We start from the raw sequence: 23,839 nt of genomic DNA, 5'->3' as shown, positions 1-23,839 counted from the left end.
ATAATCTCATTGCTATTCATGTGTTACAGTAACTATTCGGTGCATCCACTGAATTATAAACCAATCTATCTTCCAGAGAAACACACGTATTTGTGTTTGATACCGTATGTGTTCATAAATGATGACTGTTAACATAACATTATGAATTACAGACTTTCTGGTAATACAGGGAGGCAACCGACCATCAGCAGGGTTAGGACTTTGTCATGTCAGTGGAGGAGCCAGAATGAAGGAATGCTGATAGTAATTATAGGCTTTAAATGATGATTAATTAAAGTTATCCTGGTGAATTCAATAACAGCAGACCACAGAAAGAGACTGGTGGTTATGGAGATCGGATGTTTTTGGGTACGTTTTGTTAGCTTTATTTTAAAAAAAAAGACAACTTTCAAACATTTGAGAGACAATTCTTGATTTTTCCTTCCACATACTTTGTCCAGACATTTAAATCGGAGTGTAAAGGATTCAAAAAGGAGTAGAAAACATCTTCAGCGAATTCCAGCCTCATCTTGAACCCTGAGGCTGGATTGTATGGTATGCATGCACCCCCTCTGAATCATGGGAGCACATTTGCAGCCAGAGTCCAGATATGTTAAACATGTGTTGTTGTTATTTCACAAGGCCAATCTTAATATGTGAAAATGTTCAAGACTACTGGCAGGACAGGAGTAACTCTAAACTCTCATTTGGACAAAGTTTTAATTTGCCCGTTGCATAATATCGGACTCTAAGAATGTAAAAGCTTTGCAGAATTTACGCTTCAATGCCTTGTGTTATTCTTGTGATGGAAATTTTTCTCTGGTTTGTGCACTTGGTCAAACCTCTTACTAGCCCACACCCTCGAGTATTATGGATAGTGTGACTGTGCCACACATGTTTTACATTAGATGAGGTTTAACACTGCATCACAAAGATTCCGGCTACTGAATGAGTTTCACATCAGTAATCAAATCACCATGGATAAACAGAAAAATGCAACTTTATGTGCAATTCAACGCTTTCTTTTCCTCTTCTTGTTCCGAGCATGCCAGAGTGTCTGAGTGAATGTGCGGTGCTTAGATTAATCATAGAAAATAGATACGCAGAAAGAGAAACAGCAGGGAAATGTATTCAAATTAGAAAAAAAGTCCTACAGGCTTTGTCCAAAGTTTCTGCCATGAGGACCGTATTCACATGAGTGCATTGCATTGGCTACTTGCCATGTGTTCCAGTCAAGGTCTCATTTGGGTTCATTTTGTTTACATGACCCCTTTAACCTCATGAACTTGACTGCAGATGGCTAAATGTATGTGTCCTCCTTCATGTTGTTCGAATCATGTCATGAGTTTATCATCTGGGCTTAAAGATGGCTCACTCTAAAGTCGACATTCATGTGAATGTGGCCTCCTTTATACAGATAAATACAGAAACGACGAAACTTTTCAGCTACAGAAAAACATTTTTTCATCGCAGAAATTAACTTAAGAGCAGCCATGAAGTTTTCTTTTTTAATGGACAATGTATCAGTGCAAGGTTTTTCTCGTAGCGATGAACATACAGAATATTAGGTTCGGGTTACTTTATTTGTACACGTACTGTAGGTAGATTTATTTGCTGCCTGTAATATCCACATTTATCATGACTCACAGATTACAGATGTAACAAGGGACGACACACTAGAGAGAAGGAAAACTATTTCAAATGTGCCAAACATGACGAAAATATGACAAGTGCTCAAGGTTTCAGCAATCAGGGAATAGGAGACAGAAGTCTCAACCAATAAGATCAGTTAAAAATACAAATAAATAAATACTCTCTTCAGCCAGAGTAAAAACATGTTTTGGACATAAATAAATAAATGTATATGTGCCAATATGGCTACAGCTTGTTCAGTTCAGTGATAGTAGCAGGAACAAAGCTATTTTTATATGTTTTGTTTTGCACTCTGGGACTAAAAGAGTCCGTCCAGAGGGAAGAAGTTGAAAATCACTTTGCCATGAGTGGGAATCTTCATTTAAGATAGAGGAAGCTATCTGCTGTAACCGATGAGTTTACAGGAAAGAGCTGAGACTCTCCAGTCACCTCGATCATTTAATACTCATCGTCATCATCATCATCATCATCATCATCATCATCATCATCATCATCATCATCATCATCATCATAACCAAGGGTGGATGTTGTTGAAAAAAATCTCTTCTGGATGTACAGTAAGGAGAACACAGTCAAAAGCATTAAATACTGTCATGATTAACTTTATTTTAGTTTGTTCATTCTTTGGTTTTGTTGCTTGAATGTTATTTAAATGTGATATCCTTGTGTTCTTTGTTTCCTGTGTATTTTTCTGTTCATATTCTTCATTTATGTTTTTACTCTCTATTTCCTCTTTTCCTTCCTTGTGTCTTTAAATTCCCCTGTGTGCATAGCCCTTGTCTTTGCTTTAGTGTTTCCTGTTTTATTTTGTACTTCTTGCTCTCAGTGTTTATTGTCTTGTTTAACTTCCTTCCTTGTCTGCTTTCCCTCCACTTTGTTTCCCCTTTACCAATTCACGAGTTTCGTTTTTTTCACACCTGTGTCCAATCACTCGATGGTCAACTGATGCTGCGTTCACGTGCTCCTCGGATGGTCCCAGTTTCCGAGTTGGGAAGTCGTTCTTCCGACTTCAGTGTGTTCTCAAGCTTTGGGTTCAGAAAGTCAAGATGTTGTTATAACAACAACGAACAGTGTGGCTGCTACAAAGAAGATTTGTGAAATGTCACTGTTACCAGTCATACTTGAGCAAAAAGGTGATGTTAAATATGTGAATTAATACAAGTTATCTTAACATTAACATAACTTTTGTCCCCCCATCTGATGACGAATATGACGTCAAGTCGGCAAGTCAGGCATGTTCTTCTCTGAGTTTCCGAGGTGTTGGACCTCAGCAGGCGTTCATGTACATTTTCCAACTTGGAAACTCGCTTTCCCGAGTTGTCCGACACCGTATGACTGCAGGGTTAGTCTGTTGTGTTTCTTCCCTTCTGACTCAGTACTAGTCGTTTCTCCTTTTGGACTTTAATTTTGAACTTTTGTTGGACTTTTGAAAGGTAAGCCTAATTTTGCATTTTGCTATTTTGTTCAAATAAATACTTTTTCGTATCTGCAATTGGGTTGAGTACATGTGTTTATTGAAAGGTGACAGACACATGGATCTGAACACATCTGGCCCTGCAGAAAGCTACTGTCATTGGATTTACGACTTGGAAAATAAGACGGGTATTTAATAACATTTCTGTACCGCAGCTAATAAAAGTAGTGACACAAACAACATTGGTGCCAAAGGGGATGTGTGATACATTTTCCCCTTGTATAATCAGCTAAAAAAATATGCCATGTACTGCAGCCTTAGTAAAACTGTGAGAACCAGGTGCCTCATCACTGAAGGGTTATTTTACAATGGCCTTGAATACGTTGACTAACAAGCGCTGAAAAATCATGGTCGGCTGACAGGACAAAGGACGGCCGAAGGACATTTAGAGAGAGCCAAAAGTTGATGTGGTGGAACAATAATGACTAAAAAGTACTCCAGAGATCACACTTTTCAATGGATTTACTTGGCAGGCCGCAGAAACAAAGAGAACATTTACAGTGACAACATATTTACAGTGTCAAGATACATGTGCTGTTCACTGATATGCTAGGAAATAATATGGTTTACTGGTTTTAAAGGACCAATGTGTAAGATATCTACTGAATGAAATCACAAAATGACCGTACTATATCATCAGACATTTAAGAAACATGCTATGTTGAAGTGCTGACTTCTCTGACAACAATGCAGCAGCCAGTATGTCCTCCTTCTAACTTTAGATTACGGTCTTTAATGGTTGGTTTTTATCTTGACCAGAAAAAGTTAGTCAATTTTAAGGCACCACGACACCAATCCGTTTTGGACGCCCCTCGGTTTGCCAGGCAAACAGCAAACCAAAAGGTGTTGCAGCGATGGAAGAGAACTAGTTCAGATTTAACTGATTCTATCCGACCTAAAAAAGCTTTGGCATTTTCCTGATGAGCTCCAAGACGTAGAAACGTTGTAAAACTAGGATAAATATTGGAGAGGCTTTTGAAAAATGGATAGAGGTCAGAGCTGGCTAAACACTGAAGCTTCTATGTATCCTCTTAAAACTGCCATTAGTATTTAATAATGTTGCATTACAGTTCCAAAAATCTACCTGCAAATTGATTCACAGCGTTTGAAAAGCAATGACCATTTATGTCAGAGTGACACTTCTGTGAGTAAAAAGGAAGTTTGTCTCAAAAATCATGACGTTCATGTTCATGACGTCAAATCATCGTCAGAATGACAAAACTAATCACTGTTTTTCAATATTACACATGTGAAACATAAATTGCTCACTCCACCACAGACAAACCCTCCACTTACTCACACTTACTTACGTCTACATGAAGACTAAGCAGCCTTCACTGACACAACGATCCTTGTCAGACAGAAGCAGCAGGTCACAGATGACGCCAAAGGCCTGCCATGTCTTCACCTCTGGAACTTTTCCACCACAGCTTGCTCTGTTTTAATTATAACGTCCCCCTTCTAATGAAAAGCAGGGGCTGATATGACTGCCAACTCAAATATTTCTCACTGTCCAAACCATCTTTGGCAGAACAAAACTCTCTGAAGAAAATTCCACTGAAAGAGCGAGGAAGCACGAAAATGTGCTTATCATGTGACGTGTTCTTCATCTCCATAGACGTTAGGTTTCATTCAGGGTAATTTGTCACATAAAAGCATATAGACTAAGGACCTCAGGTAGCAAACTATAATCTGAGATAATGAGAAAACATTCCAGTACCTTAATAATAAAGTCGTTAAACTGCAGGACTAATGTGAGGTTATGTGTCAGAAGAAGTAGTACGTGTTTCTCAAGGTTTTAAAGGTTGATTTGAGAACAAAAATGCAATTTTACAGCTCTAGGGACTCATTCATAAAACAGTAATGAAGGACAAATCCTAAAAGTGTTGTGTGCCAAAAAAATATCATTTGGCCTTTTGGCCTTTATTGGACATAAAGCAGACAGGAAATGAGTGAGAGAGTGGAGCTCCATCCATCAATAATTTATCCTCTGTTTATCTGGGGCCAGGTCACGGTGCCAGCAGGCTAAACAAGTTGCTCCAGACCTCCCTCTTCCCAGCATCGTTTTCCAGCTCCTCCTGGGGGATCCCAATGCATTCCTAGACCAGAAAGGATATGAAATCCCTCCAGCGAGCTCCGGGTCTACCCCATGGGTCTCCTCCATTGGATGTTGGACGTGCCCGGAAGACCTCCAGAGGGAAACAAATCCTGATCAGATGCCAGAACCACCTCAACTGGCCCTCAAGAGAGTGGAGGTAATCAATGTATCACAGGTCACGTCTCTACTACCAAGGCACTCCAGCAGCTGACCGTGCAGTCCTTCTTAACCATTTCAGTCATAGACTAAAATCCTGCTATATGGGTTTTGAGTTTACTACCATTTTAGTTGTTCAAGGAAATAGTGATGCATCCCGTTTCCGACCAGCAAGTTGAGGACCTCCAATACAGCCTCATTCCCTCCAGCAACAACATGTAACATGTAATGTGTATGACCTTGTGTTTGCACAAATAAAATCCCATAAGCTCTGTACTGTACTGTTCTGTGCAATGATTTTAACAAATATGTTTCCTAAGTTAACCTGGCCAAAAAAGTGGCCACTCCTGTGGTTTACTGAAAGTTTTTGGGAAAGCCTTCAGACAAGACATATGGATGCATCTGACAGGGCGCAACAATGTTTTGATGCAGAACGTTAAAGATAATAAAGATGAGACGTCATTGCAACAGCTTTGTCAGTGTCCCATTTACTCCCAGTGTTTGGGAGAGCATCAGAAGACAAAGAGCACACGCTGATTTGAAAACTGTTCCCAAGCATTTAAAGAACTGCTGCAGGTCAAGTTGCAGCTTGTTGGGGAAGATGTAAACACAGGATTTAACAAATAACTACCTTGGAACACAAAAAGTAGATTCTTGTTTTCCTAGGTAAGAAGTATGAAGAACCACTACCCCAATGCATTATGTATATGATGCCTGATATAGGCTGTTTTAAAAGGAGAGTCTTTTATTGGAAGATAAATATCTCAATATTTGAAATGTCGCATTTGGTTTACATACAGTGCTGTCATTTCAGAGCTGCTGCGAGTAAGTTTATATAATTGAATTACATCATGTGAAAGGTGAAGTTTTATACAAATGAATTTGACCAGAAGCAAACTCTAATTGGCTTCTGAAAGAAACAAGAGCACACACTTTGACTCAGCAGAAAATACAAAATAAAAAGCTACAAAGCCTCTCTGTTTGGGAAGTGAAACAGTATGTCTTACCAGTTCATAAATGAGAGTTAGCAACAATGCCGCTGCCTCAGGAGCTGTGGCCTCTTTCCAGATGTGCTTTGTTTAGTGGAGAAATCTTTGTGCAGAATTTACTGCAGCTTAGTCAGAAAGAAAATCTCCTGTATTCCTCTCTGCTCCTTCAGGGATACCAGGCTGCCAGAAACGTAAAGCTTTTCATTTATCTATAAACACAAGATCAATCCTTTAAGTATCTCTTCCTGCTTACATCCTTTGTCATTTGCTAAAGTCTCTTGTTGTCCTGTAAACAACCAGTGTGTAAAGTGGTAGAACAGTAGTCTATGTCTGTTCTCTTAGTATCATTTCTGCATGATGCCGCTTTTGACACGACCATTCTGCTGCAGAGCAAGAACGCCCATAAAGGGGAAAGAGGGAAAAGCTTTCTGGGGCCCGATAGTATTGGGGGCCCTTTAAGGTAAACATGGTCATCCTCATTTTATGCAATCATAACAAAATATTTGAAAACTAAATACTCACCATCAGTTATAAACACCACAAAGAGACACATTTTATTCATCATTGCATGTTTGAAAATGTAAACCCCCTCTTCTCAAAAGAGTATGAACCCTTTTTTTTTTTTTTGTGACATTAAAGTTGTGGGCTAGCTCATTGAAATGAACTGTGAGGCCAGTAATGTCGGGCTGGGTATCCCAGGATGTGCACAAAGTCAGGATGCCAGAAAGAAAGGAGGCTTTTCATCCCCCAAAAGTCAATTGTTAGCAAAAGTTTTTGTTTTTGTTATGCTGATCAGAACCAGGCAGAGCAGACGAATGTGTGTTGTCATGCCATCTTACATCATAATACATGCTGCAGGCTACAGTGAAAAAACAAAGTCATCACTATATATACATTTAAAAAGGGTTGCCAAACAATTAATATTTGTAATTCCTTTGTATTGCTAAATTTAAATAGTTGATTGTGTTTAATTGCATGTTTGAAATTCCATAATTTTGCATTGAAAATTAAAATTGTTTGGCTTTTATTTTGAATTTGTTTTACTGTCCTAAGCTGAGAGTACTTTACTTGCTGTTTGAATTCAACCCTGCTTTTATTTTGAAATAAAGGAAGGGCTTTCTGGTTTATGGAAGGTTAAGACATTCACTTAACCACAAATAAAATGAAAACAGCTCAAAGGAACAATAAAAAGTGAATGTTCTTTTTGCTTTTTACTGTTCTGTCCAGCTGGAAGGAAACCGTTTCATAACAGGGGCAGTCCCCTTTACGGAGGTGATTTCCTTGCCACTCATATTTGTTTAAATTTATGCCTGGAAGAAAATCATAAAACATGGCAGAGAAAGAAGTGCATCATTCCAGATGTTCTCATTAACCACAAAGAGGTCAGAGCATCAAGGAGAAGGTTACATTTCAGTTACAATTTGCACAGTCGATTTATAAGGAGGCCTTGCTGTGTGGGAAAACAGGCTCAGTCACACTGACGGGAATCATAGTCCCCTCCTAATTTTACCCCAGCATGCACACATACTCTCAACATGAACTTAGGAAAACTCTCCAAGGAGCCGTCTTTCCTGAGGTATATTGTTCTCCATGACTACAGACTGCTTTTTTTGTTAGACCGCATGGTTAAATTCCCATTCAGTAAAAATGTGTTAAGTTGTACTCGTTACCATCGTGTACATATAGTGACTGGGAAGTGCAAACCAAAATGACAAAGTGTGAAACACTTATGCAAAGCTTGAGACAAATTTACACTTTGGAAAAAATATATATATATTTGGAAAACAAAATTACAAAAGCAAATCACTTTTACATTTTACTAAACAATTTACAAGATGTGAAACACTTTTCTGAGTGCTGAGACAAATTTACAAGTGGTAGGATCTTGCCAGAAAGGGAACGTACCAAATGACGGAAGTGACTGAGTGAGCTGTCAATTATTCTATTGTTGTGGTAAAATAATTGTACTGTGGAAAATGTGTAATACAGAGTTCAGCAAATAATTATTATCAAGGACGGCAACAGCGCTAACCACTGCACTGCAGCCCTGAAAGTGTTTCACACTTTATCATTTTGGTTTGCACTTCCCAGCCACCGTACATACAGGTAATATGTTTCTGTATTTTACCCAAAATTCATGAATACAGGACGAGTGTGTGAATAATTGCCTCGCATGAGAATAAACCAATCGCTTTCAGGCATGGATAATAAAAGAATTCCTTGGCAGTAAGTTTCTTTCATGCACTAATCAAAAACATGGTGAGATGGAAAATGTTTTTAAATCTGAAGAGGCAGAGACGTGGCATAACTACAATTGTTTGAGGGTGTTGTTTTACATGGTGTTCCCTGATGAAAAAGAGTTTGTTCATGTTTGTAATGTTCAGTTTTATCCTCTGTTTGGTGAGTTTGAGCTTCTGCCCTCCGACATGATATACAGATAAGTCCAACAGGTTGAAAAAATCTTTTGTAACTCGGGCCATCTTTGACTGAAGTCTAATGATGACCATGATAAATTACGAGTTTTATTTTGGTTTAAATGATGGTTTTATGGACATTTTTATACATTTCTGTTTCCTGTTGTTGCCTGATAAGCTCTAGTATTTATGCTAATGTTGTTCACGGTGGTTTCTGAATGCACCTGGCAACAAAACACATTTCCCCCTCTGGACAATAAAGTTGAAGTTGTGTTGCTCGTATTGAGTGTTGGACTGTGGCAAGAGAGAACCACAAACTGCTTCAGTGCATTTGGAGCATGGAAAAAGTAGAACTCGGACACGTGGAGTAGAACAAAAGAGGTACGTATGAAAAAGAAGGGTAAGTGAAAATTTGCTTGTTCTTGAATAATGTGAATTATATTTATACCAAATATTGTGAGTGAGTGTTTTTCATGTTACATGGGTCACAGGAAGTTCAGAATGTTTTTGTCAGTGCGCCAGGACAGTTTTCTCAGGGGGGCCGTCTTATTTATTGAGAAGCAGAGCGAGGAGAGAAGGGGTGTTCCTGTCTGCCGCTCCAAGCATCCATCTGCCACTGGGCAGCGTCGCTCATAGTTTGTCCAGGAAGAGCAAAAAGGAAAGCTGAGGGGAAATGGTGTTGTTGCTGGGTTTGTAAGGCGGCACAAGGGAAGCTTGGTTTGGAGTGCTGCAGCACAGTAACATTTCCAAATTAGATTTCTTGCAATACGTCTTTTAAGTGGCATGTTTTTGTTGGGTTCTCAACTGGTGGGTTGGGACCCAACATTGGGCCACGGAGTTGCTTTCAGTCGGTCTCGAATGTGGCCTGGAAAAAAAGTCTACACTGTGCTTTTAAGGCGCACTCAGACTAGACAATCCGTACCGTCAGGCTGGTTACTCCTGGAGGGTTAGGGTGTGAGTGAAGGCCAGCGGGGGAATGGGGGGGGGGGGGGGTGGAAATCTTGCTTAAGCACAGTACGGGACAACTTTGACTAGTGTGAGTGCGCCCTTATTCTGAAGGACGTGTCCCCCCATCTTTGTTCCATCACATGCTTTGATTCCTCTCAGGTCCAAACGGCACAAATTTTTCATGACAAACTTTTGATTATCCGCTCATACCTCTGTCCAGTCAACCCAGTCTGAACAAATGAAATGATTGGATAGTTTACCTGCCTGTCTATGTACCTACCTGCCTTTCTGCATACTCTCATTGCTTTGACACTTTCTCTCTCGAGTGTCGAGTGTCTGCACATCTGGACCTATCATTCATCAGTTACGCTCAGTTAGACTGCAACAGCTGTGAACTGTGACTTTTTCTGCCCAATTTCTTCCTTTCACACTCAAAGTTATGTTGTGTGCCCAAATGCATTATTATTTGGTAGCCATTATGTGCATTAATGAAAAGGTTTATTTTTGGGACAAGTAAGTATAGTATGCCACTTTGTCCTGAATTTATGGGCCATATTTAATACTCAACAATAGCTGGACTGGGCATTTATTTTGTAGTGCTTTTAGTCCATTGCTGATGGACATTTGAATAAGTTACTGAAGGTGCAGTTATATTGGTTTTCAGTTAAATGGTAAATTGACTTGTATAGCACTTTTCAAGTCTTCTGACTAGAAAAGGTCACAGGTCACACCTACACATTCACACCCTGATGGCTCTGAGGTTGATATCTAAAGTGTCCATCAGTATTAACTAATCCCATTCCTACACATTTACACGCCACGGACAAAGCAGCCTGAGCAACTTGGGGTAAAGGACACATCGGACATGTGGCTGCAGGAGCTGGGGATCGAACCTTTAACTTGAGAAACAACATGCTCTACCACTGAGCCAAAGCCGCCCCCAAAGTTGTGTTGTATAACAAAACCATGCATGACCCGTGAAAGACAGACTGACACATCTGGCAGCATTCAGCAGTAGAAGTATAAAAGCTGCCGAATAGATCTTAATGAAGAATACTAAAACTGTAGCAGGATACACCAGTTCAAGAATGAACTGCACCTCAATGGGTTGTCGATATGGACATTTATCTCAACATTATCCTTTGTAAACCATGAAAAGAACTAACACAAGTCTTTTAACATAAAATATTATTTAACAATCTAAAAGGATATAACGTCACCGAAATTGCCATTAAATTAATACAGATAAAAAAAGGAAACTATTTGAATGCTACCAACATATTATAGCTACTGTCTTTTTTGAAACATGGCTTTCTCTTCCACCAGTTCATTCTTGCCATCGTTACAAGCGACCCTCCACATCCCCATCACCACCAAGTCTTTGCAGTTTCATCACCTCCTTCATGCCATCAGCCTCAGATGACATCATCAAACATCACCTGGTCAACCCCAGTCTTTACAGTTTGTCAGCTTCTTCATCCAATACACCCAGACGACATCATCAGCCAACGCCTCCACCACCAGTGTCTGGACTCCGTGGGGGGGATAGATCATGCTGCTGCTCAGGGCAGACATCTTTGATCACCTGATAACTCTCTGTTGAGTTGAAGAGCCAAAGATTCTCTGACAATAATTCCATATCGTTTATGTAAAATAAATATTTATCTACATGTTGTAGCCAGCTCCATCGTTCTGAGAGGGACGACAGGTGATTGGCTAATTTAAATAATTTTTTGTAAAGTTCATATGTGGTGCGCCTCAGTAGTGCTACTATTGACCTACTATGAAACTACTATTGAAGTACCTCATACAACCTAACTTCAAAAAGAAAAAAACGTGCTAAACTTGTTCATTTGTTTTTTTTTTCCTAAAAGGATTACATCGTAACCATGACAGCAGTAGAGCTGGCTGAAGCAATCTACTGTTATTCTAAGATATATAAAAATCACTGGGGAGGTTTAATGATTTACAGTGTCTTTTTTGGCTACTATCATGAAACTTCATACCTGATTTAAACACCTACAATATGATTTTAAGGACAAATGTGTGACTTTTTGATCCAGTAGATGTCTCCCTTGAGCATCAGCATGAAACCAAAACGAACTGCTGTTGGCGACACTCCGCCAAACTAAAAGCCTCCGCTCTCCTCTGTGATAGACCGCCGTTAACTGAGGAAACCAGAGGCTGATTTAATCTGATCTGCTTTGCTTCTCTGTTTCTTCTCATATATTATCTGTTCAAAATACAACACATCCATGATCTCATTTTGTAAATGGAAGGCTATAGTAGGTGACTGATTGTCAAAATAGAGTTTGAGTTAAGTATCTTTTTCTTCTTTTTGTCTGTGTTCTTTTTGTTACATCGTAGTTCCTGGTGCTAACAGAGCCAATCAGGAATGAAAACAAATGTGGAAAAGATAAAGTTCTGAAATATGTTCCTTCTTTCACCTGAAGAAACATGATAGTGTGAAATCACTCAGGGGACCTCAGCATTTCCTGCCTGAGGCAGTAGATCTACCTCTCCCCTCATGTGCCTCAACACATGACATGATTTACAAAAGCTGATACTTATCAATGTGTCTCATTGGCTGAGACACTTTTTCCTCACAAAACGTTCCTCACAGGTCACCAGGGGTTGGAGTGGGAATGCAAAGACATTGCATTCCCACTCCCAGGGATTTCAAGGCCTTATCTTATCTTATCTTATATAGCAGATAGTTTAGGGTGACCATACTTCTCAATTTGACTGGGACTGTTCTGTTTTCAAGCTGTTTCCAGAGGTCCATGTCCCCTAATAAGACCCGGTTACAAACCAAAACAATACATCATACCAACAATACTGATTTTTCTGTATATATCAGTCATTGTTGTGGCCAAGGCTGTTGCTTTTTTTTTTGATTTATTTTTGGCTTTTTTATGCCTTTATTTGAGGGATAGGACAGTGGACAGAGTTGGAAATCAGGGAGAGAGAGTGGAGAATGACATGCAGGAAAGGAGCCACAGGTCGGACCAGAACTCAATCCTCCCGCCTGGAGAACCACAGCCTCCACGCATGGGGCGTGCGTACTAACCACTGCGCCACCAGCGCCCCAGGCTGTTGTTATTTTAACCGATATTAACACTTTACTAATGCCAGACGTGTCAAAATGTAATACTGATTTGTCTAAACATGTTTCATTCAGTCTCTGGGATGCAGATGTTGCTTAACTAGCCTAGCTTATCATGCTAACAGAAACATCTGCGTAACGAAAGGTAGGAGAGCTGTCATACTGAAAAAGAAGTCCGGCTTTTTCAAAGAGCTCCAGGAGAGTTACAGCTTTCTTTTAAAAGCACCAGCCTATATGAACATGCAAACACTGCAAGTGTCATTTTTCAGTCACACGCGGTGGGAATGCCAACATACGATACAAAGCCATATTAAAATGAGCAAACACAAACAATGGGTACAGGCTGGTGGTAGAACTTTTGTGATCTACTTCAGTGAGTCAAACGCCGCCGACAACCAACTTAAACTGCCTGCTCAGGAGGGCCCCTTTGCCTGCCTCCTTGTGTGACCAGTGCTGGTCACCAATCTGTGGATCAATCAATCAATCAATCAATCTATTCCTCAGTCTATTCTTAAAAGTACAGTGTACGAGCAGGCCTGCTTTATGGGAGCAAAATGTTCTTATAGGGTAACATGGCACTATTAGCTCTATACATGTGGGTTTGTGGTCAAATTATGGTGTCCCGATTTGGAGGTATGAAAATATGGTCACCCTAGGAAAGTTATCATTATAACAACAATTTTAAAATGTTCACCCTCTTTCTTATACATTTTTTTGACCCATATTCAATACTTTCAGGCCAACAATGTGTTTGCTGCTTTGTGTGCACACTGGAGTCCAAAACGATTACCTGAAGAAGACCTCTGGTCCAAGTGCTGTGCTTGAATTAAAACTTTTTGTTGCATTTGAGCAAGTAAGCGGGCATATCTTCTTCTCTCTGCCCACGGGAGCCACCCATGGCACAGCAGCAAAGTCAAGTCTATTCCTCAGGGGTTGGGTTGGTCGTGGGTGTGTGTCTTTCTGTTTGTGCGTGTGTGTGTGTGTGAGGTCACTGGAAAAATTAACCTTAGTTTGGCTTCCTTTTTATCTTCGTCCAGGAAATGGGAACAACTCCCTTTCCCCTTTCTACTCAGCTGATGATAACTTACTCTTGGTAGTCCTCAGCGGTATCTTAGTTGCAAATCGTTGCTCTTACCTGTTATCCCTTGTGTGGCCACTTGACGCTCCCTCGGAATGGAAGGTAAACTATATGGACTCCACATGTCCAATGTGTCCTTAGGCAAGACAATTAAGTTACTCCTGCTGCTTCGGCCTAGGCGTATGAAATGTGTATGAAGGTATTAGTTCATACTGATGTACACTTTACATAGCAGCCTCTCCATCAGTGTGTGAATGGGTAGATGTGTCCTGCGGTGTAAAACACTTTGAGTTGTCGAAAGACTAGAAAAGTGTTATACAAGCTGAAGTCATTTTACAGTTTATTTACCAAAATTGAGAGGATATGTAAACATGTTTACAGCCAGTGGTGGTTACACATTTCTCTAACCATTAAAACTGTAAAGTCCTCTGTGTGTTTTTCACTCCCTGTTGTCTTTTAATTGAAAAACTGAAAGATAGTCTAGATGGTCTAGATTTTGGAATAGTGCCTCAGTAGTGCACAACCATGCAGCCCATTTTTCATCACTGATTTATTTCAATCAGCTGCCAAAAGCTAAATTTGTCGTAAAAATGTACCTGTTTCAAATTTTCATTTGTAAAAGACTTCTGGAGTTGTTCTAGTAACTTCAACACAAAGCATGAGTTGCTTCGTGCTTTAGGTTTAGATTGAATAATCTGCCAAAGATGGTTCAATGTAAGGGAGTAGATAAGGATTGGATGAAGAAAAGGCTTTAATGCTGCAAGGCTCTCAAGAAGACCACCTAAACACACACACACACACACACACACACACACACACACACACACACACACACACACACACACACACACACACACACACACACACACACACACACACACACACACACACACACACACACACACACACACACACACACACACACACACACACACACACACACACACAGAGGGAGAGAGAGAGAGCAAGCCAGCCAACCAAGGAGTTGACTTAGCTCTGTTGCTACGTCATGGGTGACTCGAGTTGGCGCGGACACACACACACGCACACGCACACGTACACACGCACACACGCACACACGCACACACGCACACCCTAACATTTGATCATTATGTGGGTGTATTTACTCTTTTAAAGGGGAGTAGAATACTACTCAGGCTTTCAGAGATCAGTCACGGTGAAGCTACTATAACAACTTTAAACTGATGTATGAACAAAACTGAATACCACACTGTGTTGTTGGTGACACTGCCACCAAACCTTGTCAGAGTAACTACAATGCATGATTTACTGTGAAAACACAATAAACCAGTGACTTTATATGGGAGAAAGGGAACTGTCTGCAGACTTGCCTTGAATGTTCCCTGGGTAAACTCAATGTGGGCATTAAAGATAGATCAGAGAAAATATTATTGGAGACTGAAAAGCCTGGTTCCTGCTGAGTTTTTATTAAGATTACGCAGAAGTGTGTGTCACTGTGTTGGATTGAATCCACACTGGCGTCCTTGCTTGGCTAAAGTCCGAAACTTGAACATTCACTAACTTAAATAAACCACAATGATCCAATGATTATTTAGTTTGACCAGCATGAACAAAGGTTTCCCTTCCTTGTACGCCTCGGTCACATCCCCTCCACCCCATTCCAACCACACCTCTTTCATGAGTGGAATAAGGAAGCAATGAAATAGAATGGAGCATATTAGCTGTGGATTGTTTCTTGATGTGTAAAGGACTCTAAGCATAGTAATACAGTAAGTCTCCAAATAGAATGAGATGAAACTCATTTATGCGGTAATTCGGTTCACTTCCTATCCATCTGTAGATGCCCCCCCTCCCCATACACACCCTTGTGAATGTGGAAGGATTTCCGACTCTGATCTTAGAGAGAGGAGGATGGTGACTAGTTTAAAGGATAATGACTGATTGAGGATGTCCCCACATCAGACAGTAGTCTCCATACCTGAACAGTCATTGTTGTTACTCAAGGGAGGTTGTCCAACTTCTGAATCCATGAGTCAGTGTCTCTCAGTCAAGCTTTCTTTAAATAATGTGAATTTTAAATCTTGGTTATTTATTCTCGATGGTCACCAAAAATAACTGAAACAGTTTGGTGGTTTTCTATTCCTTTGCCTACAATGCAAAAGGAAGAGCATCATGTTACCATTAAAACTCCTGGAATCAAGCCTCAGTTCAAGTTCAGGTTCTCTTTATTGTCATTTCAACCATACACAGAATGCACAGTGAGATGAACTCTAGGACATTGATGCTACTGAAGACAATTGAGAGTTAAGAGGTAACTGTAAATGTGAAATGAAATACAATCACAAGAAGGGGGCTATAAATAAGAATTCTTGTATTTCTGTTGGAAAGAACAAGTTTTGAAAAAACAACAACTATACTTTTACAAAAGTTGCTTATTAAACATCTAATAAATGTCAGATGATAAGTAACAAATACAACCTCACTTCACTAAATCAACCCATCCATTTACTTAAGTAATGTAACACATGTAACACAAGAGGGAGGGATGTGTTAAAACTAGCACTGCTGTGATTCGGTTGTAGGTACTGAGACCAGGCCAAGTGTCTTCAACTGAATCCTAGCAGTGCGGATATTCAATCCCTCATCATGATCTCAGCATTGCTGCTTTTATACAACAGATCAAACAGCATATAGTAGTTAGCAGATATCAAAGTTACTAATCATTGAAATCATAGTATTCTGAGCACTTGGTGGAGGTGCAGTGATACATAAAGTGAAAAGGTCCCAGTGAGATTATCAGCACTCTTGGAAAGCCTCTTGTCCAATCAGATCACTCGGTTGGATCAAGCTGTGTTCGATTGGGGCAGGTTAAAGTTTCATAATTGTTTTATTATAAGAAAGTGTGAAAATATTTTTTTGTAATGCTGTGTCTGATGTGAGGGCTACAAAACAACAGAAATATTGTAAATGACAGAATGAGCAATAATAATAATATCTTTATTTGTATAGCACTTTTCAAAACAGGTCACAAAGCACATTTTACATATATTTAAAAGCCAACCGTTGATGAGAAATGTTACTGAACATTCTCCACATCGTAATAAAACAACAATAAATCAAATAAAAAGCGAGTTTTAAAAGTGACCAGTGATATGTAAATAGACCATCAGAAGTAACTCATCCCATTCAAACACATTCATACATCGCAGGCGAAGCAGCGGAAGCAACTTGGGGTTAAGTGTCTTGCCCAACGACACATCGGACATTGTGGCTGCAGGAGCTGGGGCTCGAACCCCCTGACCCTCTGGTAAAGAGACGACAGACTCTACCAACTGAGCCACAGCCATCAGCAATGTAATTTTGTGCTGACCCTCTACAAGCTTTAAAAATGATTACCAGAGTTTAAAAACTATATATTCAATTCTATAGGCTATTTGGCTCATTATTATTATTATTATTATTATTATTATTTATTAAACCACTAAACTCATTGTGATGCATTTCCTTTTCCCAAAATATGACATGAGGTTTTGATTTTAAATATCTACACTATTTGGTCGCCTTAAAGGGCTCTAAATTCAAAAGGAGTAGGCTGTTATCTTCAATGAGAAACGGATGAGCTACACAATGGGCAGGATTCGGATTCGTATAGCCTAATTTTATCAACTCTCATCAAAGTTACATTAAGAAATGAATGTATGTGCGCTTGTATTCTGAGTATATTTGTGTTATCATGGACCTTTTTCTTCTTTTCCACCTTTCTTTTTTTTTTTTTTTTGAGATAAGGATTTCGGACAGCGGAGGGGTTGAGCAATCAGGCCGGGGCTTAACTCCTGGCCCAAACACAACTTCCTTCCTCTCCTGGTCTGGCTTAAAAAAAAAAAAACATTACAGTAGGAGGCTTTTATAAATGGGGAGCATGTTGCGCTTTCAGTCGCTCTACCAACTTCTGATCGTCGAACAGACAGATTTATACCACCACCACAAGCTCTTCTAACATCGACATCATGGTTCCAACAACAAGTGCACTTATTTGCGTGCTTTTACTGTTTTGGCTTGAGGAAACAGTTCACTCCCAGCGAGGACATTGCGCAGGGAAAACATGTCATGCGATTTTCCAGGAGCCTAGAGACTTCCAAGGTGCGCGCAGCCGCTGCAAAGACCCGGGGGGAGAGTTATTCGTTTACAGCTCGGCAAGCGAAGTGATATTGAACAGCATAGTAGGTGGGATTAGCGGCCAATACTGGCTGGAAGTGCACGGCACCAGCGAGAGAGCAGAGGAGGCAGGTCTCAAAAATTGCTCTTCCATTTCAGTGGTGATGGGTCGGAAACTCGAGGTGCTGTTGGAGCCGTGTCAGAAAAAGCTTGACGGGTTTCTGTGCCAGTTTCCATTCGACGAGCCCTGCGGTGAGTTGCCGACAGGTGGGGGCGCACAGGTGACCTACAGCACGTATATGGGCTTCAAGGTAAAAGATTCAGAAACATTTCCACCAGGAACCATCGCTGTGGCAGAAAAGGTTGGCAGCACACGTCCAGACTCCAAGTATGTGTGTTACTTCAGTGGCTGGTTAAAAGCTCCATGGACTTGTGAGGTGATGATGGGTGGGTGTGACCACAGCTGCAATTCTACAACACGCACCTGCATCTGTCCCGCAGGGCAAAGTCTCAACTCTAACAACATCACCTGCACCAAGGATCCTGACACCGAATGCGAGCATGAATGCCAAAAGGAGGGCGGCAAAGACGACTGGCTTGAGCGGGACGGGAGGAGCCTTGTGGCTGTGGACGAGTGTACAGAGGAGAACCCTTGCACAGGTGAGAATGAAGAGTGTGAGGACACTCATGAAGGGTTTCGTTGCATGTGCAAAGATGGCTTCCATGAGGACCAGGGCGTGTGTATCGACGTTACAATCTGTTCAAAGTGTGAACACAAGTGTGAGAACTACAGAGGGGTTTACCAGTGTAAATGCATGCCGGGATATAGGGTGTCAGCCACAAACCCCACCAAGTGTGAGCAGCACTGCACAGAGAGAGCTTGTGTAGCCAAATGCATTACTAATGATAAGAAAATGCAGTGTTCCTGCCCTCTTGGTTACATTTTAGATATGGTCAATGGCACAGCCTATTGCGCGGACATTAATGAATGTGAGAACAAGAGACAGTGTGATCACACATGTTCAAATTCATTGGGTAGCTACAGATGTTCGTGTAACCCGGGGTACGAGCTGTACAAGGAGCACAAATGTGTTGAACAGGAGGAGGGGGGCGATGATGCATCAGGCTCGACCTCCCTGTACCCCACACCCGACAGCGCACAGCCAGCCGTAGTCCACTCTTACATCAAGACTGGCAGCGTCCTGGGTATCGCAGTATTCGTGGTTCTGCTTGCAGTGCTTCTGTGTTTTCTGGTCCGATACATGTTGAAACGCTGTGGCAAATTTCAGCTTTCCTCCTTCAAACACCATGACATTGATATTTTCTACCTGCAGCAGGTGACCACAGAAACCTATAAGAGGTTATCTTTTGACTGACCAGTGGGAAAACGACCCTGAGAGTCTTTAAAAACTGTAAGTGCAATGCTTTTTAGGACCTCACTGACATGTCAGGTTTGGCTGTTTTCTTTCTTCAAAGATGTCAAATAATACAGTTCTGGATTTTTCCAAAGTTACTCACATGCATAGATAATAGGAAACTTTTCTCTATATGATTTTAAAGTTGCATTCAATGACACACTGTCAAGTAAATGCACACACATAAATATATGGAACTTTAAAGAAAAACATATCAAAGCTTTCTGAATTTGAATATGTCCAATTCAAAATCGTTTTTATTCCTTAGATTTTAACTGTTATTGTTGCAGAAAAAAAAACAATGTAGTGAATAACAAATAACAACAAATTTCTCAGTTTCTTTAAGTGTGTTAAAAGCACTAAACCTTTTTTATTTTATCAGTGACATAAGAATGAGAAGATTGTCTCATAACAAAGCCACTGTTTAGTTGCTGTCTAATAACACTGTATCACACTGTACTGGACATTAGTTCTTTCATTTGCCTTGGTCTCCACATGACATTTGTATTGTTCATAATGTTGCATTTCACATCTTTGTCGTAACAGACTTACTGTATTTGTGAACCGCTTTGTGCATCTTTAAATGTTATGTTTGTAAAATTACACAAAAAAACATCCAAAAGAATGCAAATCTCTGTAGTCGAATGCAAACTGTTTCTTAGTGCTCTGTTGAGACACAGGCTCAATGTCTCACTGTGACAAACATTGGATCATAAAATATGTGAAGTTGTTTTGTATTGGATCATGAATTTAGACACAATGTGTTTTTTTTAAGGTTTGTTTTGGGGCTTTTGGGTCTTTATTAGTGATGAAGCCACAGGTCAGATTTTCCCAGCTGGAGGACCACAGCCTCCGCACATGGGGTCCACGCACTGTCCCCAGTGTCTTATTTTTGAAAGCACCTGTTAGATTTGATATATATATTTGTTGCCTTTGGATCTAATTCTGATGCACGTTAAGTCATTAAAATCATATTTAAGCTTTACTGACATATTCAAGTTTTTTTCAAATTCATAGTCCTGTCTGGTTTCTTTTCTTTTCTATTACAAATCCATATTCTGACCTTTTCAACGTGTAGTTTCTTTTTAAATCTAAAGATGTTGGTAAAGTCCATTCAGTTCCCCAAACATTAAATCGTGACTCTGCAGGGCTTTACCCAGAAGCACAATCAATTCCACGACCCTGCCGTATAGACTGTGAATTTGATCAAACAAAAGAGTTATTCATCAATGTATGTGCATCAGAATATTTCACATGTAATGGAAGTTCATATTTCTGTGTTCACTTTTAATCCCGAGGGGCTACAGTGTAATATTGATTGAGACCACAGACATGTGCATGTGGTGGAATGTTTTTCATATAACTGTATACAGACTGTGATCCCAGATGCTGCGGCTATAGTCCACATATATAAAACAACCTAATTTGCACCTTATTCTGATTAACTCAGCTGCTACGTGTCTGAAGTTTTGTCTGTAAATATGTCACAACTGAATGATCAAACGCCACTATGGATTAACTCTCCTGTACACTGTTCCTGCAATGCTGGAGAATTTAGATTCAAACTGCTGTTTTTTTTATTTAGACAATAAGCTGGTGCTCCACATATATGTGTAGGTGCAACACTGGAGTATCACCATTATAGAGGCAAAAAATGTATTAATGCACTGTACCGCCTTAGCCATCTTTAAAGTATGAATATAGATAAATGTAAATAAAACTGCAGATATGGGGAAGACAAAATGAAGACTTTAATAAGCAAATTAACAAATAAAAACGATGTTTGCACTGTGCCTGTGTTCTTCTTTCTCTGCGTGTCATATCATTTACTCTACAATGTTGTCTTTGAGATAGTATAGATCCAAATACATATATATATAATACACAATGACGTGCCATCTTTATCTTGTTTTTCCTCTTAATCTATTTGTATGTGTTTCTCGGCTGCTCTTTTCTCGGATGAAAACTACAGTTGTCTTAACCTCCTTCTAATTCGTCATAGTTTGGAAACACTATGACGCTTCGTTTCGCGGAGAAATGTCCTGAACAAGTGACAGAGTGATGGAAAGTATCATTCTAATTACGCTTTTTAACTCTCACTGTTTTCAATGAAAATTGGGCGTAACGTCTGCTCGAGAGTCTCAACGAATAGACATTTTGTGGAGACTGGACTTGGGAGGGGCTTCTGCACAAGGGGGCGTCGGGTGCTCCCTTGCGTGCGCGTGGCCCCGTGCGTACTTGCGTAAAGACCGTGCGTAATTGAGGAATTTGGTACTCAGGGCCAGCAGAAAGTTTGTGAGGAGACAGTGAGCAGCAGGCAGATTAAGAACGACTTCCTTCCTTTGCCGGGGCGCTAACATGGAACTTGGGGATTATAAATGCGAGCACACGATTCTCTCAAACAAACAAGCCTTTAGACTGTTTGAACGCGCAAGAACTTGAGTGGACACAGCCAAGGTTCAAACATGGTGGATGTAACTGGACTTTTTGTTATCTTGTTGACTCTTCTGGTGGGAAAAAACAGTGCAATGGAGCCAAATAGCGGTTACTGCATTGGAAACCAATGTTTCACTGTGTTTCGAGATGTAGGCGATTACTCGACCGCACAGGAACAATGCAGAGACCTTAGCGGACACTTGATGACAGTGCGTTCGTCTGTATCCCATGATATACTTTTAATCTTGTTGGGGAACTTTACGGGGCGGTACTGGATTGGTTTGAATCTACCGACCGGCTGTCCAGACGTCGCTGCGGAGCTGAAAGGTTTCCAGTGGGTGACCAAAGACAGCGAAAGTGACTTTTTCAACTGGGTGCCGGGTTTTGACAGCAGCTGCTCTTCTCGCCGCTGTGTCTCAGTTTCCCGGGAGGATGACTTTAAATGGAACCAGGAATCATGCGAGGAACACAGAGAAGGGTTTCTCTGTGAGCACGGCATCAAAGAGCCGTGCAAAAGTCTCGCGGCTGCAGTGGGCGAGTCTGTCATGTACAGGACCACTTTGGGGTTTCAGGGCGAGGACTTGTTGTCTTTGCCCCCGGGCAGCACCGCTATTCGGATGCCAGCTGAGACCAAATACGTCTGCGTCTCCGAACAGTGGCTGCAGGCGCCGTGGAAATGCGAGATAACGGAAGGAGGGTGTGAGTACAAATGCTTAATGAACCCCCAAAATGCACCCTCGTGTTACTGCCAGCCGGGACAAATCGTCAACGCCGCAAACAAAGTCACCTGCGAAGAGGTCACACCCGACCCGTGCCGGACTCTGGGTTGCATGCACGCCTGCTACGCGCAGGGTGACACCTTTACGTGCGGCTGTCACAGCGGCTTTAAGCTGGCGCACGACGGCAGGTCGTGCGTGGACTTCAATGACTGCATGGACGAGCGGCAGTGTCCCGGGGAGAACTTCAGATGCGTCGACGGCATTGACGGGTTTAAGTGCGTCTGCGAGGATGGATACAAGCCTGCTGGCGACATGTGTGTCGACCAGGATGAGTGCGTGTCCGCGCCATGTGAGCACATATGCACCAACACGCATGGTAGCTACAGTTGCTCGTGTTATGATGGGTACAAAGAGGACGCAAAGGAACCACATAGGTGTAAACGCCACTGCGGGGAGGAGGAATGTGTCGCCGAGTGTGACCCTAATAACAATTTCCAGTGCTACTGCCCTGAAGGTTACATAGCTGACGAAAGGGGAGCCGTTATGATGTGCATTGACATAGACGAGTGTGCTTTCGGTTATTGTGATCAAAGATGTAAAAATACGTTTGGCAGCTATGTCTGTTCTTGTCATGGAGGATATAGACTAGTCAACCAATACAGATGCGTAAAGAACGATGACACAGACTCTGATGGAGGGTCGGAGGGCTCTGGAGCATACACGACCCTCCTCCCCACAGCACCACCTGTGACATATCCAAATCCAACACGGCAACCCTCAGGGGTGACAGCGGGTGGTCTGGTGGGGATAATAGTGTGCACTGTCTTGTTTGTAGTGCTGCTGGTTTTCCTTGTTCATCACATCCTCTGTGGCAGAAATAAGATGGAGAGCGCCGGTGAGCTCAAAGCGCCGGAGGGAGAGACTCACGGTTTACATCACGAGTCGAGTGACGTTTAAAAGAGAGACATTGAAAACACGGGATCAGAAAGATATGTGAATGTAGGCCCGCTGGTCAAGCCTCGGAAACAGAACTCCAAAGACAGTTTTGTCGATGTTTTACAGAAGAGCAATAAAAACTCAAATGTGTAAATACCAAACATCACAACACTCTCTCAACGTAGAAGAAAATGTTATTAACAAGCTGAATAATACCTGACTTTGAACCACCTGACATGTAACTCACATACAACAGACGTAATGTAATACACTCTGAACAAATAAACGGTTTTGTTTTGGA

General features: G+C 41.1%; 2 protein-coding genes across 2 annotated transcripts; both read left to right on the top strand.

Annotated features, from left to right (window-relative positions):
* Window positions 1-17,637: 17,637 nt before the first annotated feature.
* On the top strand, window positions 17,638-21,240 carry LOC132985298 (thrombomodulin-like). The gene is made up of 2 exons (XM_061052620.1): window positions 17,638-19,483; window positions 19,794-21,240. Exon 1 carries the CDS (start codon window positions 17,885-17,887, stop codon window positions 19,406-19,408), a length of 1,524 nt encoding a protein of 507 aa, XP_060908603.1. The 5' UTR covers window positions 17,638-17,884; the 3' UTR covers window positions 19,409-19,483; window positions 19,794-21,240.
* A 501-nt stretch (window positions 21,241-21,741) lies between these two features.
* Window positions 21,742-23,839, top strand: thbd (thrombomodulin). Its single transcript, XM_061052619.1, has one exon. It carries the CDS (start codon window positions 21,913-21,915, stop codon window positions 23,557-23,559), a length of 1,647 nt encoding a protein of 548 aa, XP_060908602.1. The 5' UTR covers window positions 21,742-21,912; the 3' UTR covers window positions 23,560-23,839.

Source organism: Labrus mixtus, chromosome 12 (genome assembly GCF_963584025.1).
Source record: "Labrus mixtus chromosome 12, fLabMix1.1, whole genome shotgun sequence".
Classification (NCBI taxonomy): Eukaryota; Metazoa; Chordata; class Actinopteri; order Labriformes; family Labridae; genus Labrus; species Labrus mixtus.
This window is presented reverse-complemented; position numbering and strand designations above follow the sequence as displayed.